Source organism: Glycine max, chromosome 5 (assembly GCF_000004515.6).
Source record: "Glycine max cultivar Williams 82 chromosome 5, Glycine_max_v4.0, whole genome shotgun sequence".
Taxonomy (NCBI): Eukaryota; Viridiplantae; Streptophyta; class Magnoliopsida; order Fabales; family Fabaceae; genus Glycine; species Glycine max.
The window spans coordinates 5,721,971-5,734,160 of NC_038241.2; the positions used below are offsets into that span (position 1 = coordinate 5,721,971).

The window sequence follows — 12,190 nt, forward strand, 5'->3', positions numbered from 1 at the left end:
GTGAGAGGGTAGAAAGTTTTTGGTGCTTCGGGTCAGGACCTAATTATACAGGCACTTGCACTTTTGACTTGATCTCGTTTTGACAATCAAACATTTGTGAAAAAATCAGTTGGCATTCAACACAATTGGGGAAAGCAAGTGAAAAATGAAGGTAGGTGTAGACAGTTTGCAGTTCTAACTATCCACATAAATGAATGAACGTATAGATCAGAGCAAGTATCTTTTATTCAGCAAAAAATCATTTTCTCAGACTGAATGAATCACATTGAGTACAGCCGCTTACTGTGTATAGATGTTAACAATCATAAATCCAACCTTCTTACAAACACAAGGCTTTCTTCAATCTCTCTTCTGGTCACCTTGGAACTGATAGACCAAGCTCTAAAAATAAAACAAAGGCTCAATTAGTAATATGCTTGAGTAAAAAACCGTAACTAAAGCAAAGGACCAAAAGGCTGGAAAACAAAAAGTTTAAACAAGATAAATTCCTACATAAGCGCAGTTGCAATGATGCCAAGGTACAAGAAGAGGTAAATGGTTAATGTGTAATCTGAAAATTATAAGCTCTGTTCACTTCAAATGGCAATGGTACAATTTGCTCTAGAATAATATAGTTCTACATATGTTTCAAGCAAAAATTGAGACAGGCTATTAGGCTATGGTTCTCCAAACTATTCAGATTTCAGACAGACAGCAAAGACAAAAGATCCCACCTTAAGAACAGCATGCATGTCTCACGTCCCATCAATTCCATCTGATGAAAGTAGCAGTTATGTTATCGTATTATATTTATCTACTATATAAAGGGATCATTCAAAATATCGTATTAAGGCAAATATTAGCATTCAAGAGTTTGGTTGGCTATCATAACAGTCCTTAATTATCTATTTAACTTTCAATACCAAATGCACTCCCTAATTTCAATTTTTCTATGTACCACCGTAAGGCTTTTCCTTCATATTTCCAAATAAATCCCACTGGCAACAACTGATGAAAAATTTCCAACAAATCATTGTTAACAAAAAAACACGTTAAACCAGTACACTCACTCTGACCATCTTGTTCCTACTTATTTTCTAAATTTGAAGACACACATAAAATTACAGATGTTATTTAAGGGAAATGCTATTGCCAGCTCAATTACAAAAGCGCTGGAATCCTGACTGAAGGTGATTTCATTTTCTTTTAAAATTTAACAATGAGATTCATGAATCTAAATTAAAAATTTATTGTTTATAAGCACAATTATTTCAAATCATCAGTTTATCACCCTACCAATTAGGGTTACTTAGGGTAGATAGAGTCTATGAGATTATGGTAATAAGTTGAAATCAATATTAAAAGCTTTATATGTAAAATGTGATGGCTATATGTAGAACAAATGCATGGAAGAAACATAATGATTAATTCAGTGAGACATCAAAGCAAAATAGATTGTTAGCAAAATGCTCATCCTCCTTGCTGCTTGCATAGATGGAATAAAAAGAAGATTTGGAATTTTCTGAGAGAAATCACCAGACCATAAAAATAAATGAACAATTGGTTGCAGTGACAGGTGGAAGATAATTAAATCCTTCGCTTAGTAAACATTGTGAGAGGAAAGCATGGGAAATGGAAACTGTCGATGAATATAGGCATTATACAAGATTAATTTCACCAATTTTGATCCTCTCCCTTCTTTTACCCTCCTCCCACTTTTATTTCCCACACAAAATAAAAGGGAAGCCATTATTCCAAAGGAAATCCATTCAGACTTCAAATAAGTGCAGAAGCCACCAACAGAGTTTGTTTTTAGGACAACAGCAAAGGAAGCTCTATTCTAATATTGTTGAAGAGATTATATTGTGTTAAATGAACACTAATTTTTTTCATACTTGATAATGAAGCAGTAGGCCATAATTGGCTGGTCCCGCAAATTCCCAATTAACTATGTGCCTGCAGGAACCAAATTTTATAGTTAGTTAATGTCAAAACTCTCGGTTAAAGCACTTTCACTTCTTACTGACAGCCTCCAATTTCTTTTTTTTTCCCCACAAATCAACCGACTATGTAAGCTGCAACACCCCAACTATATAAACTAGAGGTTAATAGACCACAAAATGCTGTCTGAAAGACTCTAAAATTTAGAGATATTCTTGGGTAGACACAAGATGTTGAAATTAAGCTATTGTCTGAACAAATTATCAAAGCTTATTTTCTAAGAAATGCCTAATCCTAAACGTTCCCTACACCCACCTTTTTGGCTAAATTAACTAAAACTTTCTTTCCGGCTATAATTCTCCACAATGCATTTAAGTTTTAAGTAACTAGTATCAGCAATTAACACAGCAGTATTACCAAGAGGCCAAATGTTGCACAAATTTAGCAAGCAAAATGAAATAAACTAAAGCTTTTTAAATGATTTTGAAAAATCCAAATTCGCCAATTAAACTCAAATAAGAACCTCAAATGAAAAACTGCTAGTTGCGTAAGAAAAATACCAAAGCATGGGTCCTAATTAAACAAACAAATAGACTAAGCGTATTAGTTTTTTTTTCTTCTTAATTTTAACAGTTCACTCACAATTCACAAAGCTTATTCAAAAGCGGGAAAAGAAAAAAGAAAATCCATAGAAAAACTAAACCCAAGCCGAGAAGCAAAGAAGCTACTCACAGTTTGCGAATAATTTTGAAAAAGAAAGTATTAGAGGCCGGGAGAGGTGCAGCAGAGAGTACCCTGAGAAAGCGCTCGGCAGCTTCTGGAAGTCACGCTCAGACACGACGTCATTCTCGCCGCCGCCACCGCGCTGTGCAGCGGCAACATCGACTGCGCGCATCTCAGCTCCGGCGAAATCCTGCAACAGACCAAACACAACAACGAGAAATCGATAATTCTAAGGCTTGTTTGCGATTAGGAGCAGAAACGAACGTCGTAGGACGAAGGGAAACCTGGTCAATAAGGATTGGCGAAGAGGAGAAGAGGAGGAAGCTGGTTTGGAGAATGAAGAAGCGCGAATGTTGGATTTGATGGCTGATTTTATAGAAGAAATTGACGTTCGTTGCGCGATTCTGCTGCACGCGGAAGCCATTGACGATGAGATCAAATCGGAAGAGGAACAAGCAAGGAAGGGTTTAGGGTTTTGCTTTTGGCGAGAGATTATTTTAAAAATTTGTTTATTTGGTTCGAAATGAAAAGTATCGGGTCGGGTAGAGGACTGTTGGGCCTTTTGATGGGTTGGGCCTGGTATGTTCACTGTTGGATCAACATCGACTGCTGGCGTTAAAATGAAAATAATTTTTTCCCATCCTTTTATTCCCTTTGATTTTCTATGTGCAAAATGTTGTTTTTGTATATGTTAAATAACTGTTTGTTTATTTTGAGAAATTATTTTTATTTAAATTAAAAAAATTAATATATTCATATGTATTTATTTATTATAATTTTTAATTAAAATATATTTATATAAATTTTAATTATATGAAAATAATCATTAGATGCCAAAATACTAATTTATATTTTAAGCTTATCTTCAAAAATGTCTTTAACATCCAGGACCGGCTTAAAGTAATTTTTTTAAACGATACCTTCTATCTTCTAACTTCTTATATTTGTTCATTTTTTGTCCTTGAATGTTTATTAAATTTTCTTTTTAATCTTTTCTATTTAAGTTTAAATTTTATTATTTGTATTCTTTATGTAATTTTCCATTTTTTAGTTACTTTAATTTATTCAATAAGATGATTTTCTAACTGTCAAACACTTTCATTTATTAGCTAATTTTTTAGTTTTTTCAGCTAACTTTTCAATTAATTTTGTTAAATATAATTTTATTCTGTGATTAAAAACCTGATCAGTCAATGATTTATTTGCTCACTAAACACTTAATAGTCAATGAATGACATATATATAGAACCTGATCAGTGTATATTAACTAATTATTAAATTCCTTTAAGTGGCTAACTGAGACCGGAAGATAATAGGATCATTGTGTTCCCTTTTGACGATGACGGGATTGGAAGTTTGGAAATTGGAAATAATGGAATGGACAAAAAGGAGGGGGTGGAGGAGAAGGAAATAAGTAAAAACAAATTTGAAATACTTTTTTGGTGGTTCATCAACAATAAATTTCTAGAATCCGTGTATGATGCTTATTAATCTCTCTATATGTTTAGTTTAGACAGAAAAAAAATAAAAGTGAAATAAAAAAGGGAAAGAAAAGAAAAAGGAATGGAGAGTAAGATTATTTATTAGGTTGTTTGGCAAAAAAAGAAAATAAAAAAATGCATATATATATATATATATATATATATATATATATATATATATATATAAATTAACGAACATTTTTGTCAGTTTATTTTTTTAAAAAAAACTCTCATTTCTCATTTTCTGCTCATATACAGAGGAAACCTAAAACTATGGTAGTCCTACTTGCAGAACCTATTCTCTCCTCTGTCTAACCTAAACCTTAAAATATAAGTCTAGTTCTTAAATAGATAGGAGAAAAATGGAGAATGTGAAAGGGAAAAATACTATCAAAATTCCATCCCTTTAATTTTTAACTTTTGTTTTCTTTCTAGGATTTAATTTTTCTTTGTCTCTCTTATTTTTGCTTTGACTAAACAAATATACAAACTACTCTAAGCTCAAATCAATAACGATAACAACTACGAATTAAGGTGAAGCTTGATTTGAGTGTTTTTTATTTTTATTTTCAAAGAAATAGAAAATAAGAATAAAAATACGTTTACTTAGCATTTAGAAAATATTTTTTTTCTGAAAATACTTTTAAAAATAGGCTCAAAACAGAAAACAACAATTAATTTTTTCATTTTTAAAAAAAAAATATGAAAACAGAATGACACCTTACTTAAAATACTTTCTTCTCGATACATATCTTATAAATCTTAAAAAAAATTTAAAAAAATATTTTTAAAAATAAAAACAAAAAATAAACACTTAAACTATCACCTAATGTCTCGTGAATGCTATAAATATTAGAGTTCGTTGCACCAACCGGTTTTATGGTTTCCATCATGAAAACAGCACCAAGCTTTAGGCCCACCCGAATGTTCCAATAAATTATTTTTCATGGAGGCTGGTCGAAGATCAACAAAATACTGGGGAGAAAATCTAGCAACAGCATTAAACAAATTAGGACTTAGCTACTCTAAAATAGTACTGTAAAATAAAACAACAAAAAGAAACCGTTATCTATCACTAATTTTAAGGAAAACATTTTATAAATATAATTACTTTTAAAGTTAAATTACTTATTTGGTCTTTGGTCTATATAGTTTCATGATTCTTATTTTTTTATTTTCTATAGTTTGAAAGTAATTTTTTTAGTTTCTATAATTTATATTTTAATTCTCTTTTAATTTTTATAGTTTTGAAAAGTGATTTTTTTTAGTCCATAGTTTCATGATTCATACTTTTTTAATCTTATAATTTTTAAATTATAGAGACTAAAAAGAACATTTTTAAACTACCGGAACTAAATAAGAACACTTTTAAATTATAGGGATTAAATAAGAATTAAAATATAAAATATAAACTATAGAGACTGAAAGACCATTTTCAAACTATAGGAGCTAAAAAAGTAAAAACTATGAAATTATAGGGACCAAATGAGTAATTTAACCTACTTTAAATTAGTAGTAAATAAATGTTCACTTTTTCTCTTTACTCATTCTCATTTTAAATAATTTAAATCTAACAAATAATTTTTATATATATATTGGATTAAAATACCCCTATGCTCCTTAATAAATTTTCTATTTGTTGATAAAAGAAATAAATAAGAGACCAAGGAAAAAAGATGTAGTCATCTTAATGTGGGATAAAACTTTCATACATTAACATGGTACTGCTGGTTTCATTTGCAAACAAAATTGGTAATTCATTTCAAATTTCAATATTGTTATCGACGAAATTATAGTAACATAAATGCAACAGTTATTGAGATGAACTGTCAATTCTGATTAAACAAATAATACCAACAATACTTTGTGATGTAAGTATTATCTTTAATCTTTGTCTTTCAATGAGCCAATTGTAGCATTTTATATATTGTTAAATTCATCAAGTTCATCTAAATGTCAACATATGATGTCGAATCTTTCACCAAATTATATTATTAATTTGTGCTATATTATACGCATGGTAATTTTTACTATATGATTTTTTCTTAATTTTTATTAAATCAATCATCTTTTTTTAAGCAAAAGTGATTGTGTCTAAGCAGCACCACCAAAAATATATTAACCAAAAAAAACAACAGAACAAAAAATCATAAGGGACCAATACCAAACCCATGAAAAAACAAGCAAAAACTACTTAAACCAAGAACCAAAGCTCCTAGCAACAACACTAACTTGTGGCTCCTAAAGGATGTGTTTGTCCTTGCCTTTGCTATCTTTTTTGACGAAGACTAGGGTGGGAAAGACAAACTCATTGCCTATCATGCGTGAGTTTGGAAAAATGTAGCTAGAATATTGTGAGTTTTCAGATTAATTATTAAAAAAAGGAGACGGTTCATATTGTTTTGCTATTTTTTGTTTTTTGTTTTTCCTATTATTTTTTCTTTCCTCGCTTGCCCTTTATTCTTCTTTGTTCTTACCCTGTGATGCCATCACGAGAATACCTACCATGCCACATTAATTTCCATGTCATCATGTTTCACGTTGTATCGGCTCTTATGCACATTACAAACACAAAATTGGATCGAACCAAACACCATGCCAACTGGAATCGAAGACACATTACTAGTGTTTATTCTTCTTCTCCAAATGCAAGGATAATATGCTAGGAAAACCCATATTGAAAATAAATGCCAATAACAAAACGCTTGTGCTACAACAGAACAATCGCAGATCGATGCTTTGTATATATGAAGCTTTCTCTACTAATTTCTTATTAACTTCACGTGCTTGGGTGGAAGTTCAGATGTATTTCTATATATATTAATTTCTCAACTAACTTACTATATACTTTGATTGTTACTTGAAAAACTCAAGAAAATAAAAGTGTTCCTTTTGATACATATGAAACATTTTTCTTGTTAAGTTGCTTTCATCCTTTTTTCTTTAATATGGCTGATTTATTATGTAGCAAAAAACATTGAAGACCAACCAACTCCACAATCTACACAACAACCCACTCCACAAGATCTGCAAATGAATGAATCTACTAGGACAGGTCAAGGACCCATGAATGAATTTATGCAAACACCTATTACAGACACAACAGATAATGTAGAGTCAACAACACAAATAACAAAGCTGAAAAGTGTTGTGTGACAACATTTTGACAAAACTAAATCAGAAAGGAAAAGGCCCAATGTAGATACTGTAAGAAATTACTTGGAGGAGAATCAAAGAATGGAACGAAGCACTTGCACCACCATATGAATACATGTCAGATACGGAAGTTACAAATGAGAGGGAAGAAGGGGAAGACAATCCTTATGCCTAAGTTTGCACATGGTAAAAAGGAATTGGCTTGTGGACATTTTAGTCAAGAAAAGGTGGTAATGGTAGTTGCACGTGTGATTATCATGCATGAATATCCACTTTCAATAGTGGATCATGTTGGGTTTAGCAGACTTTTGACTTTACTTTAACCATTGTTTCAAGTTCCTTCGCGGAACACCTTGAAGAAAGAGATATTCAATGCCTATGAAGATGAAAAACAAATGGTCATGAAGATGTTAGATACAAATGAAGGAAGAGTGACAATTACATCAGATATGTGAACAACAAGCAACCAGAAAAAATGGTATACGGTTGTCATGGCTCATTTCATTGATAGTTCTTGGACTTTACACAGCTACATTTTGAGGTAGAAACATTTTTAATTTATAGTGTTCCATATATATCTTGTGTTACATACCTTTTTTTTTATCTTTACACATGTTAATTTTATTATGTATTAGGTTCATTTATGTTCCTACTTCACATAGCTGATAGACTTTGCATTGTTTTGGTTAACTGTTTGTTGGATTGGAATATTGATGCAAAATTGTCCACCATTACCCTAGACAGTTGTAGTACAAATGATTGCATGATTGAAAAGATTAAGGATAAGTTATAGTTAGGCACTTTAATCAAGGAAGGATATTTGCTGCATATGCATTATTGTGCACATATTCTAAATTTGGTAGTGAAAAATGGGTTAGGAGTTGTGAAAGATGGGGTGTAAAATATTCAGGATAATGTAGCATATTGAACCCCAACACCTAAGAGGGTGGAAAAGTTTGAGGTGACTCCTAAACAATTGCAAATTTCTTGCACAAAAAAGTTGTGTTTAGATTGTCCAATAAGATGGAATTCAACTTTCAAGATGCTTGATATTGCAATAACTTATTGATAAACGTCAAATCTACCGGATTTTCATATGCATTTTGTGACGTTTATTTGGCATTTTAGTTAACTTTAGGCCTTGTTTTGAATCAAATTAACTTTAAATTTAGTTTTTACTTTGTCTTAGGTAGAATTTTATGTTTTAGTTATTTTTAATGAATTTTTGATAGTTTTTAAGCAAAAAGAAGTCATTCTAGCAATAGTTCCACAGATCCAAAATTAGCAAAAAGTTTTTAAAAGACAAATTATGGAAATTGAAGATAAAAGCTAGGAAAATCAAGAGCAAGATATTTTTCAAGGCTAAATCAGCTGAAGAAGAAGATAATTATTTGAATTAATTAGAGATATTATTTGTTCGTAATTTCTTGTGATTATCTCCTTAATTAAACTCATATACAATTCTACAAATATGAGACTAGGCATTCATTATAAGAGGGTAGAAGTTCTGAGTAGTTCTTAGAATTATATTTTAGACTTCCACCTACTATACGTCTCTATTATTCCATTAGACATTCTAGGTTTCATTGTATTATTTTTATGAGTGTAATTCCTTCCACCCAGGAGAGGAAAGTTGCTTTAATTCTATCAATTCAATATTTCATCTTGAGTTTTTTATTTGTTTTCGTACTTAATATTTTTATTTGATTGACCATCTTATGGGTGAATTTAGGAATTGGCATGCAATTTAGAGAACCTTGTTGAAACTCAAACATGAATCAAGTACTTAATTGAGATTATTTTTAAGGATATAATAATATTGGTTAAGCCTCACTAATTCTCGACCATTAATGCTGATTATTTATGTTGGCATTAGATATCGGGCAAGTAGTTTAGAATCTGCGACCATGCGAGAGCTGGGGTAGAATACATTAGTGAATTAGGGATAGGCAAGAGAGATGAGTAAATAATGGTAAAGTTATAGTGGATCGAGAAAATTTCAAGTTCAAACCTAGACATTCATTCATCAAGATTGACATTACCATCCAAGTCTAGTATTTATATCTTTACTTAATTATTTTATTTAATTTTTATTACAATTTATTTTATGTTATTTATTTTGTGCAATCACAAAACAAAAATACAAAAACCTAGTTCTTAGTTAAATAATTATATGAAATCTCTCCTTTATTCCTTTGGGAGACGACCTGGGCGATAATTCACGATAATTATATGAAATCTTTCCATATATATCATGATTTGATTATACTTGGTCTATAAGTTGAATTTGACATAAAATAAAACCCTAACACTTATAAGGATGTCTTTGGTCAGTTAAAGCAACGTGATGCTTAATTCTCTTGTTTGCCAACTAATTCGCAATGGGAATTTGCAAAGGATGTTTGTAGCATGTAAAAAGTGTTTAATGATATTACAGAAATCATTTCTAGTACCAAATACCCAATTGCTAACATTTATTTTCCTAAGATTTGTGAGATCACGATTGCTATAAATGAAAGGGTTAACTCCCCTAATCCAATAATTCAAAATATGACACAACATATATTACCTCTGTTATGTAAAATTTGACTAAGTTGTGAAAATTATATTTTTGTATACTTGTCTAAAGATGAGTAGAAAAATCTCTTCAAAAGCAATCAAAATATTATCTAAAATTTGAGAAGTTGATTGTGTAATCAAATAGAGTTATTTCGGTTGAGATTGATGATTTTGATAATTGCATTAAGGTATGTAAGATTGGAAAGCGCTCAGAAGTGGAATCTTTTTTGATAATCGAAATGTCAATTGATGCAGTTGCGGATAAGTTTTACAAAGACAATTACTAGTGTTAGATTAATGTATTTAGGAATATCGCTATACACGTGTCGAAATCATATAATTTGATCGTTAGTATTAGAAGTCTATATATAAAACTATTGACAAGCAATTTTGGGGGGTTGAAACACTATTACTTTATTCCTCAAACACCAACAATGCCTACCTTTGAAAATTGGCTACAGGTTTAGCAGGTCAACGTGTATGTATTCAATTTTCATCCTTTATGAATTCTTGTTTCTTTACTTTACTGCATCTTTCTAAACCCTTTACTCTTTTCAATCTTCATTTCTTCTCAAAACTTTACTTTTCCAATCTCGACTTCTTATTGCTTTTAGAATCGTTATCGAAATCGAAATTATTATAAATTAAGTATTAGACAATTATCTAATAAGTTGAAAACTATGAACTTGCTTGTCTAATTAAAAAGAACTCACAACCGAGAATTGATTCTATGTCTCATCTTTAAACACTTATTTATTAATAGAATCATTTAGTGAAAATTATTTTGCTTATTTGAAAATGTATTCCTTTCAAGGGATAAGTACAATTTTCACAATGAACAATATGCTAAGAAAATTTGATGGTTATTGGAGTGTCATTCATGATATAATGGGAGTTGCTACAATTTTAGATCCAAGATACAAAATGGGTTTGCTTGAATATTATTTCGACAAATTGTATGACCTTGATTGTTATAACAAAGTTACAAAGATTTGACAATTGTGTTATGATTTGGTTTTTGAATATCAACTGAAAAGGAATGAAGGTTCTGCTAGTGACTCTCCATCACATGCGAGTAAGGATGTTTATCATGGATTGAGTAATTTTTAAAAGTAGCTAGAAAGAAAAGGAGTAGAACTTCATCTATGAAAATAGAATTAGATCATTACTTTGAGGAGAAAAATTTGTCAATAACATTAGATTTTGATATCTTGACATGGTGGTGGAAACAAAATGGGGCGAAGTATCCAATTCTACCAGCAATTGCAAGGGATGTATTAGTTATTCTGATCACTATTGTAGCTTTTAAATCTGCATTTAGTATCGGTGATAAGATATTAAGTCCTCATTGTAGTCGACTTTATTTTTCTACTTTAGAGACTTTGATGTGTGATAAAAGTTGGTTATGGAGCACAAAAAATGCAAGTAAACTTCTAGATTCTTTACTAAAATATCTTATAATACTTTTTTAGTTTTTAATTTATCAATTGTCACTTATAATTCTCAATTTTATATTTGTAGGTTCTAAAAAAATTATAGAAATAGGTAATTTAGCAAGTGAAAATTAATATGATGATGAAGTTACCCTTTATTTTAGATTTGTAAATTTTCACTTTCATTGTTCATTTCTAATTTTTCATTTTTCTTAATATAGATGAATTGATAGTGTCATACACTAATTTCGTCCGGGGATTATTACTTGATGACATGCAACCTTTGGTTAGCCGCTTTGAGATACTTGGCGTCCTTTGTTGCACGATAAATGAAGTCCCGAGACGTGTCAGAAATCAAAAGGAAGCAGGTTTGCGCGATCCGTGAAATTCCGTAATGTGGCGGAAATCGAAAAGAGGTGTTTTTGCGCAATCCGTGAGTTTCCGTAACTTCTTCGAAAGCTAAAAAAGAGTAAATACATAATCCGTAAGGATTCGTAACCTTGCGGAAGGAAAATAAGTATCGTTACGAAAATCGTAAAGTTTCGTAACGTTACGGAAAAAGAATTACCAAAAAAAATAGAAGGGGAATGCATTTAGTAAAAAGGGGGGTACAAATAGCAATCTGGCCCACTTGGGCCTTCCAGATCCTTCCTCCAGAAGGCTGTTGCTTCTGGAGGAAGCAACCTTGCTCGCCTGGGCGAGCTGGGTGGCAAGCTCCCTCCTATTTTGCTATAAATAGGGGGAGGAGTGAAGAAGTAAAAGGTTTAGTCATCTTGGCATTTCTCTCTCTCTCGAAATTGCTGAGGAAAATTAGTTCCGTGAAGAAAATCCAAGCCGAGGCGCTTCCGTAACGTTTCCGTGAGTAATTACGCAAAGATTCTCGACCGTTCTTCAAGATTCATCGTTTGTTCTTCGTTT

General features: G+C 31.1%; 1 protein-coding gene across 6 annotated transcripts; it reads right to left on the bottom strand.

Moving 5' to 3' along the window:
• Positions 1-207: 207 nt before the first annotated feature.
• Positions 208-3,126, bottom strand: LOC100812930 (protein NONRESPONDING TO OXYLIPINS 2, mitochondrial). 6 transcript variants are annotated; one of them, XR_003267174.2, is made up of 5 exons: positions 2,928-3,126; positions 2,653-2,833; positions 1,875-1,935; positions 714-754; positions 208-381 (listed from the first exon to the last, which is right to left on the bottom strand). XR_003267174.2 is itself a non-coding variant. In XM_003525809.5 (4 exons), exons 1-3 carry the CDS (start codon positions 3,065-3,067, stop codon positions 735-737), a joined length of 279 nt encoding a protein of 92 aa, XP_003525857.1. In that variant the 5' UTR covers positions 3,068-3,126; the 3' UTR covers positions 208-381; positions 714-734. The 6 variants fall into 6 exon arrangements, 2 of the variants coding, with proteins under 2 accessions (XP_003525857.1, XP_006579633.1); XR_003267176.2 differs by lacking the exon at positions 714-754 and having other exon boundaries at positions 2,715-2,833; XR_003267175.2 differs by lacking the exon at positions 1,875-1,935.
• Between the last annotated feature and the right edge of the window lie 9,064 nt (positions 3,127-12,190).